Source organism: Balaenoptera ricei, chromosome 16, assembly GCF_028023285.1.
Source record: "Balaenoptera ricei isolate mBalRic1 chromosome 16, mBalRic1.hap2, whole genome shotgun sequence".
NCBI classification, from domain to species: domain Eukaryota; kingdom Metazoa; phylum Chordata; class Mammalia; order Artiodactyla; family Balaenopteridae; genus Balaenoptera; species Balaenoptera ricei.
This window is the reverse complement of record NC_082654.1, coordinates 60,020,791-60,047,158: the sequence shown is the minus strand read 5'-3', so window position 1 is coordinate 60,047,158 and position 26,368 is coordinate 60,020,791. Positions and strand designations below refer to the sequence as shown.

At 40.2% G+C, this 26,368-nt stretch overlaps 1 protein-coding gene across 1 annotated transcript in view; it reads left to right on the top strand.

Moving 5' to 3' along the window:
• KAT6B (lysine acetyltransferase 6B) overlaps positions 1 to 26,368 on the top strand; it is a 178,538-nt gene that overhangs the window by 140,319 nt on the left and 11,851 nt on the right. Inside the window, 1 exon segment of the mRNA XM_059899109.1 lies at positions 483 to 576. Within this exon segment, the coding sequence (XP_059755092.1) occupies positions 483 to 576 (94 nt within the window).

Here is a 26,368-nt window from a genome sequence, read left to right as displayed (position 1 = left end):
TTGACTGTTTACTCATAGGAGAAATGTATTTGTGCAAGTCTACCCACACATACAGTATTTTAGTTTCACTGGGGCCTTTCGCAAAGTATTCCTAACTGACCCCGCTGGGTGACTCTCTGGATGGTTTTTTTTTTTTTTTTTTTTTTTCCTCCCCATCTCCCAGGTTGTTTGAGCACGGAAAACATTTCTTCCATACTGTCTGTGTTCTGTTTCATTTGACTCACATTTCCTTGGATTCTTTATTCGTATTTCATGGTACTGACATTCAAGAATAAAGATGTAATTGAGAGGCATGCCTGGAGTGGGTAGTTTGTTGTTAGCTGATAGTTTGATTGATTAAGACGGTAGGATTATTCTGCTTGATCCTGACCTAACACATTGGCTCACCTTAGTGGACCGTGGTACAAGGACGATGGCAGGTGCAGGGAATTGCCCACTTCAGCAGCGCTCTGACATACTTGTTCTGTCTCTCTTTCCCTCAGGAAAAGCTTTGCCAGCAGAAGTATAACGTCTCCTGCATAATGATCATGCCCCAGCACCAAAGGCAAGGATTTGGACGGTTTCTCATTGATTTCAGTAAGTGAAGTACTTTATTTACTTTCATGATCCAGGGAGCTGATGGCTGTTAAAGGAGAGTAGCACATAAAACTTTATTTAACCTACTTTGTTGTTTTTATCGATAGATAACGGGTTTTCTACTTATATTTACATAGGTTAGAGAATCTTCCTCAAGTGAAAAATGTACTGCTGCTCACTATTGTACTCTAGGAAATTGAGACTCGATCTCTCGGCAGTGTCACCAGCTCGTAAAGCCATTACCCTGAATGAACCGGCAGAATTACATTCCATTCTGTGGGGCTCATGCTCATTAGCACCAAAAGCGGCAATTATTTGTGATTAAAGCCAAAGGAATTGTTATTTAAAAGGATTTTCAGCTTTCTAAAATTTTGCCTATAATCTTGTGCAGTACAGAGCAGGAAAGGGATCTTTATCTTCAGAAAAACAATTCTTTAGGTAGCCTATCCTTCTAGGCTGTCTGGTAGAAATAAATATCTTGTTTTGTTAATTTCCCTTTTCTATTACAGAAATTATTACAATGTTCGTATCTAGAGGTTGCCCAAGAAATATTTTTTATACACATTTGTATCTTCTGAGTCTCCTCAGTAAAAATCGGAATACTATTTTAAAGTACGCATAGGATAATGTTTTTTAAAAACTGGTAGTTTTTTCCTCCTTGTTTATATTATACTGGATGTGTTAATGTAGTATTAAGGCTGCATTTGGAGAATGGATTCAAAGTATCCAGATAACACGAAGGTGGGGTATCCCATGATAATAATCACTTGTAAAAATCTGTCGCTAGGAACTGTGTGCTTCTTCATAACCAGATTTTAAACTGAAAGAAGGAAAATATAGCAGATCATGTAATCTTCATAAGGTACATCAGATGCAAAAGCAAAATGTAAATGTCCTCAAGAAAAACCATGAAGCAACATGTTGAGTCTAAATCTATATTATTAGATGTTGAAATGTTAAAGTTTGGGTGTAAGATATAACCGTATAGCAGCTTTGGACGGATTTGTATAATTTATTGACATTGAAGGATATTCTTTTTTGAAGTATCTTTATTGATTATTTTTACATTTTCAGATGACATTTCTAGTTATTTAATTTGTTACCCTAGTCTTACTCTTCTTTCTTGATCTAGTTATCCCATGGAGGGCCATCTTACCAGAAGTTTACCATTTTTATTTTACAGTCCTAGTTGTAATGAGTTAGTTCTAAGGGCAAATCCAATTGTGTTGTTTTGGAGTTTTTTGGGGCCACTGTTCACAAGTTGTTCCTAAATACTATAATTTCTGATATGCATAGCAGCCATTCGAGCCTTAAACTTTGGATAGTATCTGCATGCTTACAGAGTAAGGCAGACTTCTTAGCTCAATATTCAAGATCTTCCAACAGCTAGTTCCAGCCTATGTTTTAGGCTTTTTCATGTATTATTTCATATATTAATCTCCATTTGCTCAAATATTCTGAGCAGGTTCCCATACTTCCATTCTTTGTGCAGTCCCTTCCTGAAATGACCACTTCTTCCTTCTCCAGCCTCTGTCTGTTCAAAATCCTACCCATTGTTAAGCTAGCTCAGGAGCCTCTTCTTTTTGATCCCACCTCCTGGAGTTTCATCCCGTTCTCTTCTTTGCTCCATATCTCTGCAGTGTAGCACTTAGACTCAATTCATTCTTTTGTGGTAATTATTTGATCTAAGTGTCATACTTCCAACTTACTGTAAACTCCTTGGGTACCTTTTTTGTATTCAGGTGGACAGTGCACTCAATAATCTGCATTAGATGTATTTTTGTTAAGTTGTATTGAATCTCCCAAGCGATATGGTCACTGCCCACAATAACTTTCCACCTAAAATTTAAAAGGGACTGGTACTTACCGGGTAAAAATGCAAGTCTCTAAATACAGTAGCCTCTTACTTGTACAGTGTGATCTGGTACTGAGGCCTTATGCATAAAATAACAACCCAGGAACAAAGACATTCCCTTCAAATGCTAAATCTTTATGTTAGCCATTTTAGTGAAAACTGTATTAGAGTCTACTCTGTTTTTTTAAAACATGAACTAGGGAACACAGTGGAACCTATCTGGATGGCTCAGGGCCATCATGATAAATGCCTTCCATTAGGGTGCATCTAGGCAATGCAGTGCTGCAGGTGTCATTTTAGATTTTCTCTTTCATATACCCTTGGTGTCACCCTGCACTGGAGTGGGTTAAGGAGTATGATGAATGATTTGAATAAAGTTGAAAGGGAATTGGTGCTATTTCTTCAGAGAAGAGAAGACCAGCGGAAGAATTTTATAGCACTCAAAGAAAATGGGGACTGGTATAAACCCAACAGAAATTCAATTTAAAGCGAAAAAATAATTCCTTGGCTACACAGGTTTTAAAGAAGATAGAGTAGGCTGCTGAAAAAATTGATAGCATCTCCTTCTTTGGAGTTACTTAAAATAGTAGACAAATATCTTTCCATGATGATTAGATCCAGTCTTCTGCAGAAGTAGGAGATAAACCCCATGACCTCGCATAATCCTTGTCAACCTTACATTTCAGAACTCAGGGAAAAACAGATAACTGGGGGTTACAGGTTTTCTAAAATCTGCTCTGTTTTTTAAAGGAACCTTTTAACAGTTAGATTTATTTTATTTCTGTTTGTACGTGAGCCTGAGGGTCTTTTGGTCGGGGAGGTATTTTCAGTAATTCAAAGAAAGTTGTAAGGCAGGAAATCTTTATTTTGTCTATAATCACTGCTGGTTCAGGAAGCCAAAACAAGATAACAACAGAAGGAAAGCTGTTCTCTGCCCAGCTGCCCATTGGCACACTGGATCATAGACATGAGCAAAAAATGATGTGTTGTGTGTATGTAAAGAACTGTGAATCCAAAGCTTTGAACACTGTTCTCCAGGACAGTCAAGAGGTGGAATGGTCATCCCAGGACCAAATGCTGTCCTTGGAATAATGTTGTTGTCTGTCTCTTCCTAGGACAGCTTGTCTGGGATGTGTCTGAGCAGGGCTTCCCAGGAGGTCATCTGCAGAGCTTTGCCGGAGTGACTAAAGGGCACCAACTCCCAATCTGCTCATAAACCAACTCATGGGTTTTGTAACTCTGCCCAAAACTTAAGTGGCTAGAGGAAGGAGTGACTTGTCATGGGTTGAAGCTGATACTACATCTCTTTTTCTCTCCTGGTTTCTGAGCTTCCCTCTCTCCCTCAGTCAGAAAATTTTAAAGTCCTCCCCATCTCTGTCTACACACACACCATTCTCCATACACACACACACACACACACACACACACACACACACACACCATTCTCCATCCCCACCATGCATCTCAAAAGTTCAGAGAAGCCCCAGCCCCATGAAACTTTTGTGATTCCTGCTTCCGAGCCTCCCAGGACAAGGCAAGTAGCTGCTTTTCCTCCCAGGGTGTTGCTGGATCCTGGGGCAGCCGCGTGTTCCCTGCCAGGCCATGCCCTGCTCCTGCTGCCAGAGCTGCCCAGCAATGCCTTATCCAGCTTACTATTTTTCCTTTAATTTTGAAATAATTTCAGACTTAGAGAAAAGTTATAAAAATGGCACCAAGAATTCCCATATACTCTCTACCCCAGTTCCCCAGATATTGACATTTAATCACATCTGCTTTTTGCTTTTATTTCCCTCCCACTCCCTCCCCATCCCCCTCTATCATATTGAGATGTATTTCTTTTTCGGAATCATGTGAGAGTAAATTGCAGACCTGTATCACCTTTACCCTTACTATTTCAGAGTGTTTTTCTAAAAACAAAGATGCTTTCACATGTAACCACAAATTATCAAAACCAAGAAGTTAATGTTGATTCAGCACTATTATCTAATCTCTCTACCTTGTTCAAATTTCAAATTTTGCCAGTTTTCAACTAATGCCCTTTTCCACGGGGGGAAAAATGTTTTTTCCCCTGTACAAGATCTCATGTTGAGTTATGTCTCTTGAGTAATCTGGAATAATACCTTAGTCATTTTTTTGTTTTGTTTTGTTGTTACCTTGACATTTTTGAAGTGTACAGGCCATTTATTTTGTACAATGTCCCTCAATTTGGGCTTGTCTGATGTTTTCTCATGGTCATATTCAAGTTCTTGATTTTTTGGCAGGAATATCACAGAAGTGCTGCTGGGTCCTCCTCAGTGCCTCTTATCAGGATTACATGATCATTTATTTGTCCCATCACTGGCTTCAGGTGGTGCCTTTCAGGTTTCTTCATTGTAAAATAACATTTTTCCCTTTGTAATCAGTAACTATCTGGTAAGAAGATACTTTGGGATTGTGTAAATATCCTGTTTCTCATCCAATTTTCACCTACTAATTTTAGCATTTATTTATGATTCTTAGCTAAAATAGTTATTACTTTGGTAACTACCAAATGGTGATTTTTAAAATCCCATTGTATATTCTACTTATTTGTTGACATTTGGCTGTAGGGAAGAGCTTCCTTTATTAATTTTTTAGTTAAATAATTACTTCATTTATTTCATTAGTCTTTAATTTATATAATTATGGACTACTCATGGAATTTTATTTTATTCTTTGGATTATAACCTGTTGCTGCCATTATGTATTTTGATGTTCAAATTGCCCCAGATTTATTCAGTGGGAACTGCTTCAAGCTGGCTCCTGTGCCCTTCTGACATGTCTGATCCTTCAGCCACTTCCTTTGCATTCCAGATCAACACCACTGCAAGGTTGTAGTCTATCCTTCCACGTTTCTGCGTTTGTAACTCTCTTCTCTGATAGGGAGAAACCTGACTTCCATTACCCACAGTATATTTATTTATGTACTCAGTCCTAGAATACACATTAAGTAGTTTTAGAATTGCGAGCTCATACCACTGTGTAAAACAAACCTCCTAACTAGAGGTCAGTTTTTGTATGTAGCTCTTTTTGACTTTACCCTGAGTGTATTTTTAGTTAAAGTACTGTTCCAAATGTTAGTTAGGTTAGTTCTTTTAAATTTTTCCCCCTTCAGGGAGGTTATATTATTCATTTGAAATACAGTTAGGCTTATTTGTTTCTGTTTGTTATCCACTTTAGTTTTTCTCTATCCTTGTGTGTTTTTTTTTAAGACTATAAAACATTAACATGATTTTCAAAGTTGAAACTATATTAAAAGGTATACTCAGACAAGTGTCACTCCCCTCCTCCACTCCCTCCCCCAGTCCCATTCCTGACCCTTTCCTGCAGGTCGCCAATCTTATTAGTATCTAGTTTATCCTTCCTGTGTTTCTTTTTGTACAAATGAGAAAATAGATGTGTGTCTTCTAATTTCTCCTCCTTTCTTACACAAAAGGTAGCATACTATAGATAGTCTTTTATGTTTTGCTTTTTTCCGCTTAAGAGTATATTCTGGAAATCACTCCATGCTACTTCATAGAGATCTTCTTATTTTCTTCTACAGCTGCATAGTTCTCCAATGTGTGGATGTATGTATGTGGATGAATATACTTTATTCACCTAGTCTCCTAGATATAGACATATAGGTTGTTTCCAATATGTCACAATTTTAAAAGTGCTATAGTAAGTAGCTTGGGCAGATGTTGACTGATACATTCTTACAGAGCGGTGAGAGTCTGTTATATATACTTTCAGTTTTTTAGGACTCTGCTTGGCTGGGCCATTGCCCAGCAGATAACAAGCTTTTACTCAAGTCTGCAGAGCCAAAACCCTGCCTGGGGAGCAGGATACAAAACCCATGCTCCTTGACTGACCTGGGAGAGACCCAGGGAAAGCAGCTGATTCAGCAGTAGGTTGCAGGACATTGTGCCAGGTCATGGTGAAAGAGGCTGGCATCAGCACTTACTTGTGTGTTTGTGTAAATGCATTTATCAGATTCTAAACTGGATAATGGAGATAATGGATGAGAAGATTCATTTCTTACCTCTTCATTTAACATTTGTTGATTGGGGCACCTTAGTCTATACTCTGCTATATACCAGCAACAAAAATGAAGAAGACATAGCTCTTGCCGGGTGGTCAAGTTCAATGACAAGCCATCAGTTGCTGGGCAGTACATTTCTACAGTAGATATTGAGAGCTCATGGCATGGGAAGTTAAAGTGAAAACATTCCAGGCTGAGGGAAACAGCATATTCAAAAGCGTGGCCATGTAAGGAAACATGTTAGATGTTTGGATAACAACAAAAGAAACTCCAAGTAGATTAAAGACTTAGGGATTAACAAAAATAAAAAATAAAGACATTAAAAAAGAAGAAGAGGGGACTTCCCTGGCGGTCCAGCAGTTAAGACTCTGTGCTTCCAATGCAGGAGGTGCAGGTTCCATCCCTGGTCGGGGAACTGTGATCCCACATGCCTCGCAGCCAAAAAATTTTAAAACTAACTAACTAACTAACTAAATAAATAAATAAATAATCTTTTAAAAAAGAAAAACAATAGAAGAAAGGATATCTAATTATTTATCTGATCTTTAGATGGTCAAGGACATCCTAAGCATTAAAAGAATGAAAGAAGTCACACAAAAAATACATAAACTTCACTGTATAAAAGTGTAAAACTTCTATGTAGGAAAAAGTATTAATATTTAAAAGTAAACATAATGGGAAAGATGTTTGCAACAAATATACCAGGCAAAGTTTTGATACCTGTAGTATTTAAAAAAATATAAAAGTAAAGGTTTGATAGTGTTAAAACATAAACCCTAATGGAAAAATGAGCAGAGGACATGAACACAGAATGTGCAGAAAAGGAAAATCACTGGGGGCAGCAACATTGCTGACATTTACTGAGTGTCTATATGTGCCAGTCACTGTCCTAGGAGCCCTGACTCATTCTGTCCTCACATCAGCTGTTGAGATGTGTGCTTTTAACCTCATTGTACGGGTGAGGAAACTACTGACAATGGAAAAAAAAACAAAAACAGAATAACCTCAGTATTTAAAGGTAAAAGAGAACCATTCCCCTGAGAAAATTACGATACATTCATATAATGGAATATTATTAGCCATTGAGAATTATGTTTTGAAGAATTTTTAATAAAATAAAATACTTATGATAAATAAGTGGCTTTCAAAATTGTATATATAATATGTTCTCGATTATGTAAATAGTATATGGACAGAAAGAAAGGAAATACACTTCCAGATTATCTGTAGAATTAGAATTACAGGCAATTTTAATTTTCTTATACCTTTTGTTGTAACTAAAAAGCAAATTAATTTAAGAAGCAAGAGTCGGGGAAGGCTGATGTAGGGCAGTGGCAATGCGGATGTGTGGAAATGAGGCAGGTGTTTTCCTGGTCGTTCTGCAGCAGGTAGAACTCTGCCAGGCACCTAGTGGTGCTCAGTAAATACTAGTTGAATAAGTGAATGAACTGAGCTTGGAAAGGTAGTGAGTGCAGCTTTGGCCATGTTGCCTTTGCTGTGATTTTAGGCATCCGTGTGCAGCTTCCCATGGAGTTCAGAGTTCAGTAAGGGTATGCAGTAGGGGGAGCCTACAGGGAATCGTGAGCGTGCCATAGTGGTTGAAACCATAGGTGTGAATGAGGACAACCCAGGGAGAATGTAGGGAAACAGGGCTGAGGATGGTGTTCTTGGAGTTCCAACATTCCAGGGGCTAATAGAGGATGAAGTCATCAAGAAAATTGTAAAGGGTCCAGAAGTAGGAAGAGGATCAAGAGAAAATGGTGTCAGGGAAGCCAAAAGAGGTCAGTATTTCAACAACAATGGTACTCATAATCATAGCTGACATTTCTAGAGCACTTACTATGTGTCAGGCACTGTCACCCGAATCACACACATTAACTTGCTTAATCCTTGCAAAGACCCTAAGAGGTTGGTTACTGTTATCATCTCTCTTTGCGGGTCACAGAGACACTAAGAAACTTGTCTCAGGTCACTCCCCAGCCACTGTTCAGTGCCCCAGAGAAGAAGGTTAAGATAAGGTGTAAAAAGTATACTTTGGAGGACTGTGTATAAGTGGAATTTAAAGAAGCAGATTCAAAAAGCTCGACTGTCAAGGGCTGTAGGTTGTTTTTGTTTTTAAGCTAGAGAGACTGGAGCATTGCCGGAAAGAAGAGAGGGGAGCACTGATGGATAAAATCAAAGAGAAAACAAAAAGTGATAACCAGATGGGTTGTTTAGTACAAGCTGAGAAAAGACATTTGATGAAATTCAATACTCTTTCCTAATTTAAAATAATCAAACATACTAACTTGAATCATAAGAATTCTAAATCTTGTATTAACTTTTTCTTCTTTGTTTCAGACTTGACTTACTCTTAGGGGAGCTATAAAGGGTAGATGACAGTTGGGTCCAAGAGTCTACAAACGTAAATCTATAGTTTTCTTGAGACTGGTATACAGTTGACGTTTGTCAATTACATAAATTGTCAGTTAGCTGTACCTTCAGTCATTTTAAAAACGACTGTCTGTTTATTTGTAGGCTAATCATAAAAGTTTGTAAGCAGCTTCAGTTCTTGGCTTTCTTTATTCAATATTAAAATACTGTACGATGTGTCAGGGTTGCACTTAATGGCACAGAACTCACTCTAGAGGAATTAGGAGTGATGGAATGAGTTAGGCACTCATTTCAGGAAATCCCCTTTGCTGTTCTTTTCTATGATCTTACATGTTGAGAGGTTTCACTTTGGCTTTCGTGGGGAATGTATACTGTTTACAAACTGAGTCTGTCATTGGTGTGTGCTGCTAGAAGACGGCTGCAGATGGCCCAGTTTTGTGCCTACAAGTTATGAACTTGGTCACGTCGCAAGTGTGGTTAGCAGTGTCCTTGTACTTGTTCCGATTTCTTTTTTTTTTAAGTTTAATTTTTATTTATTTATTTATTTATTTATTTATTTATGGCTGTGTTGGGTCTTCGTTTCTGTGCGAGGGCTTTCTCTAGTTGCGGCAAGCGGGGGCCACTCTTCATCGCGGTGCACGGGCCGCTCATTATCACGGCCTCTCTTGTTGCGGAAAACAGGCTCCAGACGCGCAGGCTCAGTAATTGTGGCTCACGGGCCTAGTTGCTCCGCGGCATGTGGGATCTTCCCAGACCAGGGCTCGAACCCGTGTCGCCTGCACTGGCAGGCAGATTCTCAACCACTGTGCCACCAGGGAAGCCCCCCCGATTTCTTAAGAATGGTGTGTGTGCGTGGCCACACACACACACACACACAGACACACCTGGACTTAAGGAAAATAAGAAATACAATAAACTTTTATGGAAGGATGCTTCTGCGTACAATTTAATATCTAGTTTCACTCTCACTGACAATTAATGGGTTAATTTTCCACGCCCTCATTCTTTCACCCGTCTGGTTCTAATGACAGAGATCTCTTCGTTAGGTACTTCAGAGAGTCCAGACCTACGCTTGTCTTTCCTTTAGCCTCCTTATAACTCCTGGTTGATTTCTTGAGGAAGCACCACTTAGATGAGAAAGCATCTTCTCTCTGCTTTCCTGCTGTCCCTACTTCTCTGCCCTTCTAGGTCCATCAAGCCGAATTAGAAAGAAAGTCACATCCTGCATCTCTGCCTAGAAGGGTGTGATGTTGAGAGGCTAATCATGTTAACTGTCTCAAAGAGAAAACTTCTTCCCCTGTATCTTAGACGCTAGCTACTAGCTTAAATGTTATATTATATATCTAAATAGAGGAATACATTTCACAGTATCTCAGGTTATCAGCTAGCAACTTCCGGTTTTAACAGCCTTCAGTAGATTACTTTAAAAGAGCTACCACTTACAAACTTTTTTTTCAAAACACAATTTAAATAAAACTTAAGAATACTATTAAGCAAAGATTTAGAGTGATTTCATCCTACCTGAAAATTGCTTTTTTTGGAACGGCTTTTTGATCCTGACTGGCCTATCTCCTATAGAAAGTAGGAGTTTTAATTTAGAAATTTGGTTGGTTGGATTCCAGTGTACCACATTTACCTGTTAGTAAATTCTAAAGAACCAAGACTGGACAGGAGTCACTAGCTTCTCTCAGAGGGCAAGTTGAGTACAACATCAGGGCAAGCCCGCAGGAGCTGGGTCCTAGCCAGACAGGCCCTCGTGAGACACACGATGCTCTAGCGAGGGTCTCTGGGCATCTCTGCACCATTGTGGTTGACTTAGGGCTACACTTTCCAACAAGTGACCCAGGAACCAGTCCAGGTAGCCAGAGATGGTGCTAACTTCATAGCTCTGGTGCCAGTCACCTCACCCTGAGCAGACTTATCCTTTTACCTGGCAGGCATATGAATTCTGTCTTCTCCCTGGTCGGGTAGAGGCCATGCAGCACTCCCTAGGGGCATAAACTCTCTGTTGGGTAGGCTGCAGCATAAATATTTCACTTTCCCCCATTTGTGAGCCCCATAAGCCAAGCATCAAAGATGTGTTCTGAGAGACCATGACAGTGTGTCTTAGGTACATGATCTATGACTGAAACACTCTGACCCCCTGTGAAGAGTTAAGCAAACTGAATGAAGGAGCTGTATATTTGACATGTGGTATTTACCTACTTATGCAATTTTTATTTAATAGTTTTCTCTTTTTTCAATGGCACTGACCATAAAAAACATGTTCTAGGCTAAGTGCAAAATCATTTAGAAAGTTGGATATGTCTTATATATTCATGGTTTATTACCCATGATGGAGGTAGAGTCTTTGTTCTCAGCTGTAATCTCACCTCCTGGAAGAGCCTGGCACTGAGTAGGTCCTTATTATTTATTGAATAAATGTTAAATGAATTACCTCTGGAAGAGCTTTCTTAATGTACTTTCTCTTCTCACACATGATTCTTAGGAAGAAGAATTTTATATTATTAGGACATAATTAATCAGGTGTAGTTTGCTTACTTCCAAATGATGTCGGGTACGCCCTGCCTTCTTTTGAGGTCCGGTATTTTTGTTCAAGGGCAGCCTCTATCTTAGGGTCATATAAGTTGCATCGGAAAGGAGGCTGTCGTTAATTTACTATAAACCTTGGGCAGAGAAATGAGAGCTGTGACAGAATTCACATTTACACACAGTTGGTCGAAGAGACACTTATCTTTTCCTTACTTCTATCAGATAATTCGTTTCTTCATGCATTAATTTTAGAAGGAGAATTCCAACTTTAGTCCTTGGAAACTGTCAAAAAGGCTTCTCTCTGCAGAGCTTTCCCAGCAGCTGTCCTCCCCGGGTGAGCACAGGCAAGGCAACCATTAAAGAATAATAAGTTATGCTTTTGAAATGGTGCTCGAGTCCTTTATGGCCTTTTCTGAGAAAATAACTGCTTCCCCACCTCCACCATGACACTTGTTGGAAGATAGAACCAGCAGCTGTATCCTCAGACTTCTGCTGGGTTTTAGAAGACATGTTTTGACCTGTGTAATCAAGTATAATGATGACATATATTTTAATAGGCTCCTAGTTTATAATATAATAAGGTAAATGGCTATTTTTCCTTATTTTCTCATTATAATATGTTGCATTAGAAGCCTTTGTCATGACTGCTTTATTACATTGGGCTGAAGTACACTATATTTTAATATGGTAAAGATAACATCAAGGTTGAAAATTGAGCTCTCAGTGATTTATTCAGAGGGTGACTGTTACTGAATACATTGAAATAAGTTGCATGAGGCAGTGCAGCTAACGATTTATTTATGTATCTTTTTTTAAACTAAGCTTGTCATAAATAAGAGCAAATAAATAGCTCTTATAGAATAGTTTGTATTCATTGCTTCAATGAAAACATTGTAAATATGAAACATACGGTCTGCAGCAACCGTTTTGCCTTACATAGCTGAGAATTTTTCAAGTTTTGGCATGCAGGTGGATTTTTTTTTAACAAATCTTTTGTCTGTTTAGATTTCTAACACTGACCGGCATTTTCAGCAAGTCATTTTGAAACCCACTACTGGGCAAATTCCACTCCAATAATTAGTATGAGAAAACCTAGCCATCAAGAGTAGAGGGAACCCTGGGAATACCCTGGCGGTCCAGTGGTTAGGACTCCACGCTCTCACTGCCAAGGGCCCGGGTTCAATCCCTGGTCGAGGAACTAAGATCCCACAAGCTGTGCAGCGAGGCAAAAAAAAAGTAGTAAAGGGAACCCTGGCAACACCATCACGGGGACTAGGACTTGTTCACTGCCAAACTCCAAACCACAAGCACAGTGCCACGCACGTAGGAGGCCAGCCCACAAAAGGTTTGTTGAGGGAGTGAGTGAATAAATGAATCCCCAAATGTAGTCAGTCCTCTTCTTTGTGTCTCTGACAACACCTGCCAGATTCACCCAGCCAGCTTATGGCAGAATTGGTGCTTGATCTCAGATCTCCTCTCTGTCTTTGTTTGTTTTCCACTCATTGATCCCTTTGTCCTTTCCTTCAGTCAACATGCTCTGCCAGAGTTGGCCTTGGTGATGAGACCATCAGGATAAATGCTCCAGTTCTTGCCCACAGGGAAGTGGATAGTCAGACACACCGAGGATTCACCCCGCCATGTATGCCGTGTGTGTGGGGCTCCATCAGTGCAGAGGAGGAAATGCTTCCAGCTCTCGTTTCTTTTCCCAGTTAAGATATATGCAAGGGAAGCATTTTTCCATTATTAAACCAAGAGCAAGAAAGATTTTGCTCTGATTGGTGGAAATTAGTGCTATACCTGGTTTTGGTTTCAAGGGAACTATATTCCCCATAAATGTATTTTCCAGCTTGTAGTATTATGTTTGAAGTAGAATTTTCTAAGATAATAGTTTGAGAACATCCTCTCATGAGGGTATTTCTAAATAATATATTTATAATTTCAGCTGGTTGTAAGGTAGTAATTTTTTAATATCAATTTGTTTTGGGTAAAGCAATTTTCTTGCATTTGTTTAGAATTCTGTTAGGAAAATACTAGTTAGAAATCTGGGGAATTCCCTAGCGGTCCAGGAGTTAGCCCTCTGCGATTCCAGTGCTGGGGGCCCTGGTTCGATCCCTGGTTGGAGAACTAAGACCCTGAAAGCTGTGCGGTGCAGCCAAAAAAAAAAGAGAAAGAAAGAAATCTGATTTTTTTTCTCCCCCATAGATTTGTGTTTAATGTGTTTCTGCTGTAATATTAGTGCTACATTTTCATGTTTGCCAATATAAAAACCTTGTTTTATACTTATTCATGTTGAGTCCTGCTTTGAATTAACATCATGGAGGAGCTCCTTTTTTCAACAAAATTGTTTTAAATTAATGTTTATAAAGTGCTTAAAAATAGTTGGGTGGATTAAAAGTAATTCAGTTATGCATTTATCCACATTGAAAAAAATACAGCAGAAGGTATTGAAAGAAGTGTTGCTGAAACCTTGAGGAAAATGTAATATAAGTAGACCTCACTATACCCAATATGTTTGCATGTGTCCTTTTTGGGGGCCAAATTGAACCATTATTTAAAATGAAGTAGAGGGACTTCCCTGGTGGCGCAGTGGTTAAGAATCCGCTTGCCAATGCAGGGGACACGGGTTCGATCCCTGGTCCAGGAAGATCCCACATGCCGCAGAGCAACCAAGCTCGTGCGCCACAACTACTGAGCCTGTGCTCTAGAGCCTGCAAGCCACAACTACTGAAGCCCGTGTGCCTAGAGCCCGTGCTTCACAACAAGAGAAGCCACTGCATTGAGAAGCCCGCGCACTGCAACAAAGAGTAGCCTCCGCTCACCACAACTAGAGAAAGCCCGCGCGCAGCAACAAAGACCCAACGCAGCCAGTAAATAAATAAATAATAAAATGAAGTAGAGAATTCTTTCTGTAAAAGGAGTTTTCCTATGTTTCATACTAGACAGCAAGGAGGCAAAAATTATATTAGGGTCTTGTCAAAAGGACTCAGGATTCAACTTGAGGAGGCTCCCACTAGACATTAAATATAATAATAAAGATAACAATTGCAATTAATTGAAACTCATCAAATGTATAACCTCACACATTCATAATGACGTTTTAAAACAAACAAAAGAGGATGATGGGAACTAGTATCTTATCTTGCAAACTGGTAAATAAAGCATTTAACCTGCCTTTCCTACATGAACTATACCACTAGGTAACCAAATAGTAAATGAAGGGAAGCATCTTTTTATAAACGTATTCCAGCTAATAAATGAAATGAAATGATAGAATTAAAACATCACATTTTGCAGTTTCGCCAGTGAATTAATGGATCTAGACATTGAACAAGAGCAGCAGCAGACATTGCAAAAAGGGGGACAGAATTTATGTGCTTCGTGATCAAGGAACATACCATCATCTGTAGTTTTGTCAGTGAATCGAACTCAAGTCTGATCAAGCCTCTGGATCCAGCTGCCATTTTGCAGGAAAACAGAGGAAAAAGGAACAAATTGAACTGCATTGGATGTATGCAATCAGGAAAATCCAGATTTAGGAAACTCTGTAGTCAAATGGCCCCTGTGCATCAGCAGATAAATTATAAGGAAAACAAGGGAGTGGAGGGGGGAACGCATAGATTAAAAGAGACTTAAAAGACATTCCTTATTCTTTTTTTAATGGACAAGATTATACTGTAGTGCCTGGGGACATTTTGGTGATAAAAGTATAAAGAAACATGAGGGATTACTATTAGTCACGATTGTGGTCACTTACGAGGGAGAAAGGAGGGGTGAACGGGATGGGACAGATGGGAGGTTTTGGGGGATAGCTGGCAAACTTCTATTTCTTGATCCCAAGTGATGGTTATAAGGGTGGTTGTCTTATAATAATCCATTAAGCTATATATATTTGTTTAATGTAGTTTTTTGTATCTGTGTTTTATTTTTGCTTTTGTTGTTGTTTGTTTTTTAAAGAAAGTGGTGGTCTTAAAATAGGAGGTTGTGCCCTATGGTGTTGTTTCAGGGCTTAGATTTTTGTAACTTTTAGAACTGGAAAACTTTTTTTATTTATTGGTGGCATTATATTAGTGATGTTTTTAAGAGATGTAGTTTTTCACCTTTTCTGCTTTGAGATCGAAACATGAGTACAAGGGTATTTGGTGTATTGGTATCACCTTTATGTCAGACTTTGCAGAATCATTTTTATGTGAAGGAAATGTACTGAAATTTACTAGAATCATATCCTCTCATGTGTTGAGTCAAGTCCATTAGAAAAATAGCATACCTGTAAATTACACTTCCACTCTTAAACCTAGAGAAACATAAATGAAGGGCTGTGTGTTAACACAGATGATAAAATAGAGGATTTGGGCAAGGAATAGCTGTGCAGAACTGGGGTGGACTGAGGAGAGAATATGGAAGAGAAAGGCCAAAGAGATACAGAGACACTGCAGCATTGGGACTTTTCTGTTTCCTCCCTCCCTTCCTCTCTTCCTCCTTCCCTCCATCCCCTACCTTCCATCTTTCCTTCCTTCCTTTTTTTTTTTTTTTTTTTTTTATCCAAAATGAGGGAAAGCAATACTGGAAGACATTGTAAGTGTAGGAAATTGCCCTTCCTTCCACCTAGAATACCAGGTGTTCAGCAGTTCTAATATTTGGGGAAGATTTTTAGGCACTAGAAACAGTGCTTACAGAAGAGAAAAGATGTTAAAAACTTAGATTTTAAGAAAGGGAAAGAAAAAGGCTAGAATGTCTTAAAATATGCTGAAACAAGGTTCTGCTGATTATTTATTGCAAAAACAGGCTTCCTCCTTCTTAAGAAGCAGATGATTCTCTGTTCATAGATTAGAAGTCCTGCCCTGTGGTTTGCCCAGTGTTGGAGCTTTTCCCCATGATTTAAGGAAGCTAATGAGATTTTTTTTCCTACCAAAGCAGAAGACGCGTCTGAGGGCTCTGACAGCCTTCTACCCCTGCAGCTTTCAGTTACATCCAGTTAAAAACTTGCAGACCATAAAGAATGTTTTTAGAGAGGAAATAAAATGAATGATGCCTGTGAATTTGTTTTAAATGTTGTTTATTTTACCAAATAATTTAGATAAATCTTTCTTGAAAAGGAAGAGAAATCCTCAGTTTTCGTGAATAATCTGGAGCTTTTCAGAGGATCACTTTGAAATACCTCCCTGCCAACTTTTCATAAATTAAGCATAAACTTTCTTTGACCTCATCACACATAACTAAATAGCTGTTGAAGGGTTAAAACCAAATAAAAAGCGATTCTGTATCTCGATCCACATTCTCCTGCAAAATTATACAGGAAGTTTCTTTTGGTTCTCAAGCAGGGTAATTACAAGAGACAGTTATATAATTTACAGTTTCAATCTGTTCGTCCTTAATCACATAGTTCCACCTAGTTGTATATACCCCCACGAGTATCCACATCATAGTTTGATTTGTAAATGATGATTGCAGTGTAATTGATTGCTTGCATGTAGCATATTGAATTGATTCTTAAAAATGAACTTTAGCTGTTAACATGTCTATTTGAGTTCCTGTTATTTACGTAGTTTGTGGTTCTTGTGTTCAACAGTTGCATACTGGTTAACAAATTAAACTCCCAGAGCTTTTTTGCTTATTAAATTTGGAAAATGGAGTGTCTGTCTACAACTTAACTAGAAAAGTGCCTAGAACACAGTGGGTGCTCAGCTGCTAAACGCACTGCTAAACCATCCCAGCGCTTGGAAAGTTGGATGGACATTCTTTGATTAACAGTGACCACAGAGTATAAAGGCTTATGGGGGGTAATATTAATATATTGTTACTGAAGTCTCAGCTCTAAGTACTGCTAGAATTAGGGAGCCAATCTAAACAGTGGACTTTGAGAAAGGTATCACCCACTAACTGAAGGGGTAAAAACTGATGTCTTTTCATACTGCTAGTGATGATATTGCATAGGTTTTTGTTTTTCCAACAGCTAACATCTGACTGTAGCCAGTTTGGGCTTTAAGATCCCTATAGGATTAAAGGCTAGATACCTACATGATACCAAGTCCACTGGCAAACCAGTCAGTCACTTGACTGAATACCTCACCCCAGCCCAGCTCCCTACCCCACCCCCCCCCCGAAGAAGCCTACGCATCTGTCAGAATGGGCTCATCAGTAACCCTGTGGGGATACCAATTTATTGCCAGAGGCTTTTTACCTCGAATCCTGTTTGAAAGCTTATAGGAGATAAATAAAAAATAAATGAAAAGAGAAGTTTTTGACTTCTGTAGACCAGTGGAATAGGACTGTTTGTCTAGATGACCTGAGGACAACTAGAGATAGTTTCTCTGCCTTACATTTTCAGCATTAGTTGATCAATCAGATTGAGAGATAGGCCGTGCTTTGATTTTAGAAAGTTGTCTCAAAGACTGACAAATCCCTTTTGAAATGTACTTTGAAAACAAAGAAAAATTTTAGAGAGATTTCTCTTCCCACTTTTTTCTTTCTTCAGTCTTGCTGTATTCTTGTGTTTGCCGTGTGAAAGCTTATCACCCAGGATTAGCAGGTAAATACACACACACACACACACACACACACACACACACACACACACGCAGTATTTTAGGGGAGTTGTGGGAGAGCAAATGGAAAGGCAAGTTGCTCTTCTAACTGTCTTATCTCCAAACTTGGTCTGAAATCAGTGGCCAGTGTCCACATTGGTTTAAATGCCCCCCCTCGGTCGGCCGGGAGGATTAGACCAGACAATGAACTATCTCAGCTACCCCCCCCAGAACCACAGAACCTCAGTGGTCAAAAGAAACTCTAGTCTTTGGTTTTAGTACTTTACTTAAAGGAGAGTTCAGTTGTAATGTTTTACAGGAGAATGGTCTCACAGGTGAAGTATTATGAGTACATACAGTTACTTGCTCAGAGGAGATGCTTTATTTGAAGTGTGTATGGGTTTGATGCAGTATTTAAAATGTTGTAATTGTTCAAAGATAAATTCTTGTTACCAGGATTTTGTAACTTAAATATGAAAATTTTATCCAGGTTTCAACTTGGAAGAAATTAGTTTCTGAAATAGTTTTTCAGATTGAATCTCCAATGTGGACCTTTGCCTATTTACAAGAAAGGACATAATTTTTAAATGCCAAATTACTTCATCATAAAAAAATTTTGGGGGGTAAATTTGTTTTTCCCAAAACTTTCCAGAATGTAAAAGTGGTTTGAACTGTGGAAACCTATAAAAGGTCAAAGAGGAGGGCATTCTTCTGACATGTCTTTCTAATTTCTGTCACTTCAGAGGTCATGGTACCCGTACTGTATTGCTGTTACCTAACCAGAGGTGCCTCTGAGTGATGAGTCAGAGCTTTACTTAATTTGCAATAGGCAAGGGCCTCATGAAGAATCTGGTTACTTCCCAAATATATTTAAGGAAAGATATTTTTTAAAATTCTTGCCTTCCCCAAATGATTTTAGTTTAGGAATAAGTGATACTGACAAAGTATAACATCTCTCATTCCCTGATCATTTTATCCTTCTCAGAGGTGCCTCGTTTTCCTAACAAGAAAATTGAGAGACTGAATCTACTTCATACATGATCATCTTCTTAGAAAGAAAAATTGTATTGTTCTAAGACACCAGACCAGGACCTTGCTGGTGTGGTGACATGCCATACATAAACAAATGTTTCTCAGTTAGATGTTTAAATAAGTGAAGCTTCTGTGAAGTCTATCACAGAACTCTCTGCCAAGTGACCTTTTCCTCCCTGGCCTCAACTCTTAGATGTCTCTGTTTTGCCCAAGATTCACCTTCTACTTGCTATAACCACAGCCATTTGGGGAGACAGAAATGGAGAAGTGGGATTGGTGTTGCACCCCAACTTAATATTCTGGCCAAGGTATAGTCCCCAAGACCCTTTGCCTAATATACCCCCTAATACATCTGAGACCAGAGTGGCTTGAGAGGCAAGAGTTGAAGACTGGGTGGGATACGGACATCTGTAGATTTTTAAAGGCCTTGAGTGATTCTGGTGTGCAGCCAGGGTTGAGAACCATTGGGCTAGATCAGAAGATAGAAAAAGGAGAAATAAAGCGATGCAGTCTCACTCAGGTAGATTATCAGTTATAGAACACCATTAACTCATCTTTGGCCTGTGGCTGTCTCACAGGGGTCTGTCTCTAGCCCTGGTCACCCCCAACTTAGGAACTCATTCACAGATGTTCACCCTCCTCAACACAAGGGCACCACAGAGGGAGGAGAGTCCCCTTTCCTGTCTCCTGATGCCCTGCTTATGAGTTTGTTTTCGTGAGTTCATATAAATACCTACCTTTTCCCTGAGTGACTGACACACAGAATGACCACCCCCTTCAAGAGAGGCCATGCCCGTTCACAGAATCATGGAACTCGTCTGGTAAATTCCAGCATGGTCTTGTAGGCTTGCATGCACACGCGTGCACGCACACACACAGCATAGCAGGGGCATCATGCCCCAATCATACAGCTGCCCCTCATTCCTCTTCCACTAGACTTGGGAGAGAGGCGGGGGTGTTCAGTAAGAAAGACCAGTGGCCCCACTGCGTGACTGAGGGAGAGCCCAGCACCAGAGCAGTCTGCGGAGGAGCTGGTGGGATCTTTGAGAAGGGAGATTTTAAAGGGCGGCTTACATAAAAAGAAACGAAATTGAGTTATTTGTAGTGAGGTGGGTGGACCTAGAGTCTGTCACACAGAGTGAAGTAAGTCAGAAAGAGAAAAACAAATACCGTATGCTAACACATATATATGGAATCTAAAAAAAAAAAAAAAAAAATGGTTCTGAAGAACCTAGGGGCAGGACAGGAATAAAGACGCAGACCTACTAGAGAATGGACTTGAGGACACGGGGAGGGGGAAGGGTAAGATGGGACGAAGTGAGAGAGTGACATGGACATACATACACTACCAAGTGTAAAATAGCTAGTGGGAAGCAGCCACGTAGCACAGGGAGATGAGCTCAGTGCTTTGTGACCACCTAGAGGGGTGGGACAGGGAGGGTGGGAGGGAGGCTCAAGAGGGAGGAGATATGGGGATGTATGTATACATATAGCTGATTCACTTTGTGATACAGCAGAAACTAACACACCATTGTAAAGCAATTATACTCCAATAAAGATGTTAAAAAATGTAAAAAATAAAAACAAAATAAAGGGGGGCTTGTGACCCAGGGCAGCCAGCCCTCCTTCTCCAGAGACTTGCTGTTTCCATTCTCTGGGTTTCACTGGCTCAGGCCATTTTCCCAGGGACACACTTGGGTCTTCTAGAACATTTGGGTCTTTGTTTCATCTGTCCTGGGACCGTCCCTGGGTTCTGCTAAAGCCCTCCAGCCATCATTGTTATTGTGGTTTGATAGGCTTGCTGTTTCCTGAGGGTAGTCCTTGAAGTTAAGGACTTAAGGGCCAAAGGGAATTTAGGGAGCATAGAACTGTGCTTGCTGGGAGCTTTCAGCCGCCAGTTTCTTAAGATCGTTCCTCGAGGCAGAATATGTTTGTTTGTTTGCTTTTTCATAGCTTCTTCCTTTAATTAAATTTATATTTGGGTGGTTAGATGGGGGTGGGGGTGGGAGGAGAACTGTCTGAGGCAGTAGAGTGGGTGGAATGGTTTTCAGGCGTCTCAGGCAAAAGTAGGAAAAAGGAGAAGTAGCTCTTCTCAGTCTGACTCCATACAGCAGTCTGTCTCCTCCTTCTGTCCAAATTTTATTTCCCCTGCAGTAAGGATATCTAGTCACCAAATGATCACCTTGAGATTTTATTCATTCAATATGTTGAATAATAATAATAGCTAACACTCATATAGGGTTTCTGTAATATGCCAAGCACTGTTCTACGTGCTTTGTATTCATTCATTTAATTATTATGACAACCCTAAGTGATCAGTATGATTACTCTCCACATTGTATGGATGAGGGATCCGTACAAGAGATTAAATAACTTGCCCAAAGCCACATAGCTGGTACACGCAGACCCTGGATTACGTTGCAGGCAGTCTAGCTCTAGAACCCTTGCCCTTAACCAACCTGTAGTGCCTCTTATGATCTGTTATACTGTATTCAGTAAGTGCCATATTGTTTTAAAATACTTGTGGCCTTGTTGCCCATCTTTTAAAAATTCTTCTCATCTTTTATTTAATGCAGATGGTCTCAAAGTATGGTCAAGGGACCCCTGGGGAATCCCTAAGACCCTTTCAGGGAATCTGCAAGATAACTATTTTCAAAGTAATAGTAAGATACTATTTGTCCTTTTCACTCTCATTCTCCCGCGAGCATTCAGTGGAGTTGTCAAGAATTTCATGACCTGTGATATCACAACAGATTGAATACCAAAACAGATATGAGAATCTAGCTGTTTTCTCTTAAGCCAGTTGTGTGAGAGTTTGGAAAAATGTGAAACAGTGCCACTCTTCTCACTATTTTTTTTTGTTTTGTTTTGCATTTTAGAAAATCATGTTAACACATAATGGGTTTATGGGGTGTGTTTTTTTTTTTTTGAATGAATGAATAAATAAGTATTTGTCACATTTCTCTCTAAAATTAATATCTATAGCCCTTATAAACAGAAGCTCTTAAATAACTTGTTTTTAATGTAAAGAGATCCTGAGACCCAAAAGTTTGAGAATCACTTATTTAATGTATAAACCCTTGCTCTTCAAGTGTGGTTCTTGGTATAGGAGCTTGTTAGAAATGCAGAATCTCGGGCCCTACCACACACCTACCAAATCAGAAACCAGTTGTAACAAGAGGTGATTGTTTGCATAGTGAAGGTTGAGAAGCATAGGCATAGAAGCTATGGACAAAGGCACTCTGCGACTCAGTGACCCTGGCTGAATTTCAGTATGGCGGGGCTTTGGAGGTTCCTGTCCCCAATTCTCTACCACCAAGGATCTGGGTGAGGTCTCCTCACCTGAGATTCTTCAGTCCCACTGTCTCTTCATTGGCTCTCCTACTGCGCAAGGCGGTTTTCACATCCCCATCGAAGTCAGCAGCCCCACAGCAGAGTTTATGGTCCTCAAACTCGTGTGCATCAGAATCACCTGGAGGGCTTGTTAAAGGCCGGGCACTGGGTTCTGCCCTCAAAAGTTCTGATCCATAGGCCTGAGAATTTGCAGTTCTAACAAGTTCCCAGGTGATGCTGGTACTGTTGGTCTGGTACCATGCTCTGAAAACCACTGGTCTGTAGACAGTAGACTGAGAAGCCAAGCAGTGTTTATTCAAGTTGTTACATAATTACATCAAGCCCATATAATTATGGGAGCGATGTCTTAAACTTTCACATTTTCAAAACCAAGCTCTTAAAATACAAAATATCTCAAAAATTCAAAATTTCCAATTTTACTGGGGACGCATCTGTATTTTTAATAAATGGAAAGCAGTAAGGATTCAGGCAGGTCCCAGATCATTTAGAATACCCCTACTCTCTTAAAACAGTAGGAAGGCTAAGGTTCAGCTTCCTTCTTTACTAATTGCAAAATCACCACAAAATTTCAGTGAGGAGACATAAATAGCCTGTGAAATTCATTTATCTCCACTTTTTAAACTGATAACATGCCATTTGTCCACTTGGCCACAGAGCTGCTTAACCCCAGAAACCAGTAACAGATGAGCGTGGACCAGTGAATTTCCGTCCCCAGTCATGAGATACATGGTTAGAGCCATTGGATTTCCTCTGATTGAGAGCGGCCATAAATCCCTGGCCTGCTGTTAGTTCCCAGGCTTGCAAACCCAGTGCTGACTACTGATAAGAACCCTTCAGCGGGGTTTGCTGAGCTAAACAGGTGTCCGATGAAAAGTGTATAATCCTTGAAGATTATTTTTTCCCTAAAAGCAGCTAGTTACTCCAAAGCCATATAATCCAGACAGATGGGATTTGGGAGTACCTTGCCAAAGTCTGCCCTTTTGTCTTTGAGGAAGTTCATATGATTTGGCTCCAGGTGGTAGAAGAAAAAGGTGTGCAAGGGTGAGGGTGGCTGCCTTTGGGAGGAAAATCCTTACCTGTGCCTACCCCCTTGCTGAAGAACATTATTCCACTCTGGTCTAGTCTAATATTCTTAAAATATTACTTGTTTAAAAGGAAGGAATGTTTCATATTAAGCAAGGGTTAACCTTGCATTTAATATGCTGGGAGTTCAGTTAATTTGGGAATTCAGGCTGCGAAAACAAATCGTGACCTTGTCCAGATAGTTCCTTCCTTATCCTAATGGATCTGACTACAGGAAGGCAACTTTCTACCACTTTTTTTCTGACCCCTACGAGAAAGTTAACCATTTCAAACATTAGAGATCAGAGGTAGTTAACATGAGGACTGATTATCTTACTACAAGTAGGTCAGCCTTAACAGAGGTGAGGTTAAATTTGGGTCCCATGCAATACAGCCTAGAAACGTTTACGTTTTTGCAGACATCACCTTGTTCTTACTTTCCCTGTAAGCAAATACCTTGATAATCTTTTGAATATAGTGTGTGGTCCATACACTGAAACTCAGACCTCACTTTCCTTTGGGTAAGTAGTTCCAGTGAAGCAAAAGAAGCAGCTAGTTTCCTCGAGATAGTAATCAAGATAGTTGATGTGGATGAGGGGTATACGGGCCAGTCAGCTTTCAGTTGCAAGTCTCCCGATCACAGAGGAAGTGCTGTTCACCAGCACCTCTGGCTCACAGACAATTTAAAGGGAATAATTTCACCAGCGATTAATTATACTGCAGCTACTGGGATTTGTCCTCCAAACATCACTGTTTCCAGTCTGAACAGCCAGGTTTCCCCAGGGGTAGTTCAGGTTTTCTGATTGAAAGTATCCTGAGTTAAGGAAAGGTGTTAGAGCACCACGGGAATCTATTCACCAGAGGTGTATTGTACTTGTTTCAGATGCTTCAGGATAATACACCGGCTTCCAAGATAAGTGCTTTTTATTTCCCTGCATCTTAGATCAATTATTTGGAATCTTTTTGGTAAGTTAAATTTAAGAGCTGTAACTTAAAGCACCACATCTCTATAATCACTCAATAAGTAAATGTTCTTACCAAAAATTATTCTGTCAATGGGCTCTATAGTAATGATGATTTAAGGAGCCTAGAAAAAGTAGAAGGAAACAAAAGATGGCAAGAAACTCATTATTTAAAACATTCCATGTTTATGGAGGTCAAGTCATGAAGCTCCACCAGCTACAGCTTTTTTGAGGACAAGTGCCTGCTGCAGGTAAAATTTAAATCATGTATTACATCAACCTCGTGCACAAATGGAGTAGAGGAGACATAGCACAACTTTTCCTGCTAAGCTACTGTACATATTTTAACATATTACCAGTGATTTCAGTTAACTCGTAAGGACCCAGAAATTTGTCCTTGGTCATTTTGGTTGTTGAAATGGATTCCATTTAAACCAAAAATTTCTCCTTCAGGAGAAGACTTCGTGGGCTTACAAATGGCTCTTAGCATAAGTGTAAGTTCCTTCCACTGGTGTAAGCTCCTTGAGGGGCTCGTGAGTCCGAGAGGAGAAGGGAAAACTAACTGCAGGCAGTGCAATGATGCCTTCGGACAGTGGCGTTGTGTGGTCTGTAATGTTGGTGCCCATCATCCCTGAAAACCTGCTTGATGTTTTCTGGCTGGAGTTTGGGTTTGCAGTTTTTCCTCTCCCGCATCCAAGAAAGTATCACTTCCTGGCAGGTGTCGGTAGCCTTTGCAGCCTTCGCTAGCGCAGTGCAGACGTGTTCGCTGTCAGTGTCTGGTGGGCTCGGTGTACGTGGGCTCGCTGGGGCTCAGTCACAGACCACGGACTGTGTCCAAGGGAGTGTCCCAGGAGACAGCCACTTAACACGGTGGGAGCAGCAGGTGCCGGAAGGTCCATGCCTAGATGCTCTCTCTCCACAGACCCCAGGTTGCCTGAGAGTTCCAGTGGCCTAACCCATCTGGTCTCAGGCCCTGAGAAGGTATATGCTACTTCCTCAGGGTGTAAAAGCTTGCACTGTGTAAACTACCTTTGGGAGGGATTCTGGCTGCTTTCTCTTAGCCCAGTGTAGGGCTTGTGGGAAGAGAAGACAGAACAAAGAAATACATGTGCTTCCTGGGTAAGGTTGCTCATCACAGTGGGGACATAAGGTAGGGAGGGCACATACTACCTTCTGACCACTTTGGTTGTACAGAGACTTTTTTCTGCTGGGCTGGGGTGGTGGCAGGGGGGCTTTCTGTCCCCAGCTGTGGGGTTCAGATAAGAACCAACGAGGGGCTAGGGAATTTCACAGTCACTGCAGGAGACTTTTAATGGCAGGGTCTCTTGGACAAAAGTGGATGGTCCCATATCCGCGATACTGTGGCTCTTTTCCCCTCCCCTCCCCCCAACCCGCTGCCCCAGAAGTACAGAGCTGGGACCTCCAGCCGACGGAGTAAATTTCTCAGCATGTGCCAGGCAGGTGACAGATGTGCCAGTTATCTGTGTTCTGAAGTTTGGGCACGCTTTGTACTCTGGTGACAGAGAGCTCTTCCCCACATTGACGGGGCACGATCTGGGCTGGATTCTGCACAGTGGCCGTCAGCGTTAGCATTCCTGACATACTGCTCTTGAAAGCCGTGGTGTGCAGCCGAATGACGTGTCGACAGTGGTTTGACTGTCAAATTTTGTGGTGCTTGTTTGCATTCAATCAAATACTTTGCACTTAAACATGAGTTAAAGAGACAAGTCAAAAAGACTTCAACAAAACCTAAAGTTAAATATATGCCTATCCTTTATAATAGCGTTCAGATTAAAACCATCAAAATGCAAAATGTTGTGGTTATACCCCTCCAGGGTCAGAGTGAATTTCTTGTTCTATATTTTTGCATTTACAGTGATTCTGAGAGGCAGGAGAATGCATCAGAGGCATTGATTTCTTCTAACAAAAAATCCAAAATTGAGAAAATTCTTGAAAATGCGGCCATTTTGAAAATGTAGATAAAGAAGAAAAATGCTGAAGATTTGGGTGGTTTACAGAGCAGCATGATTTTGTAATTGCTGCCACCTACTGTATGTGG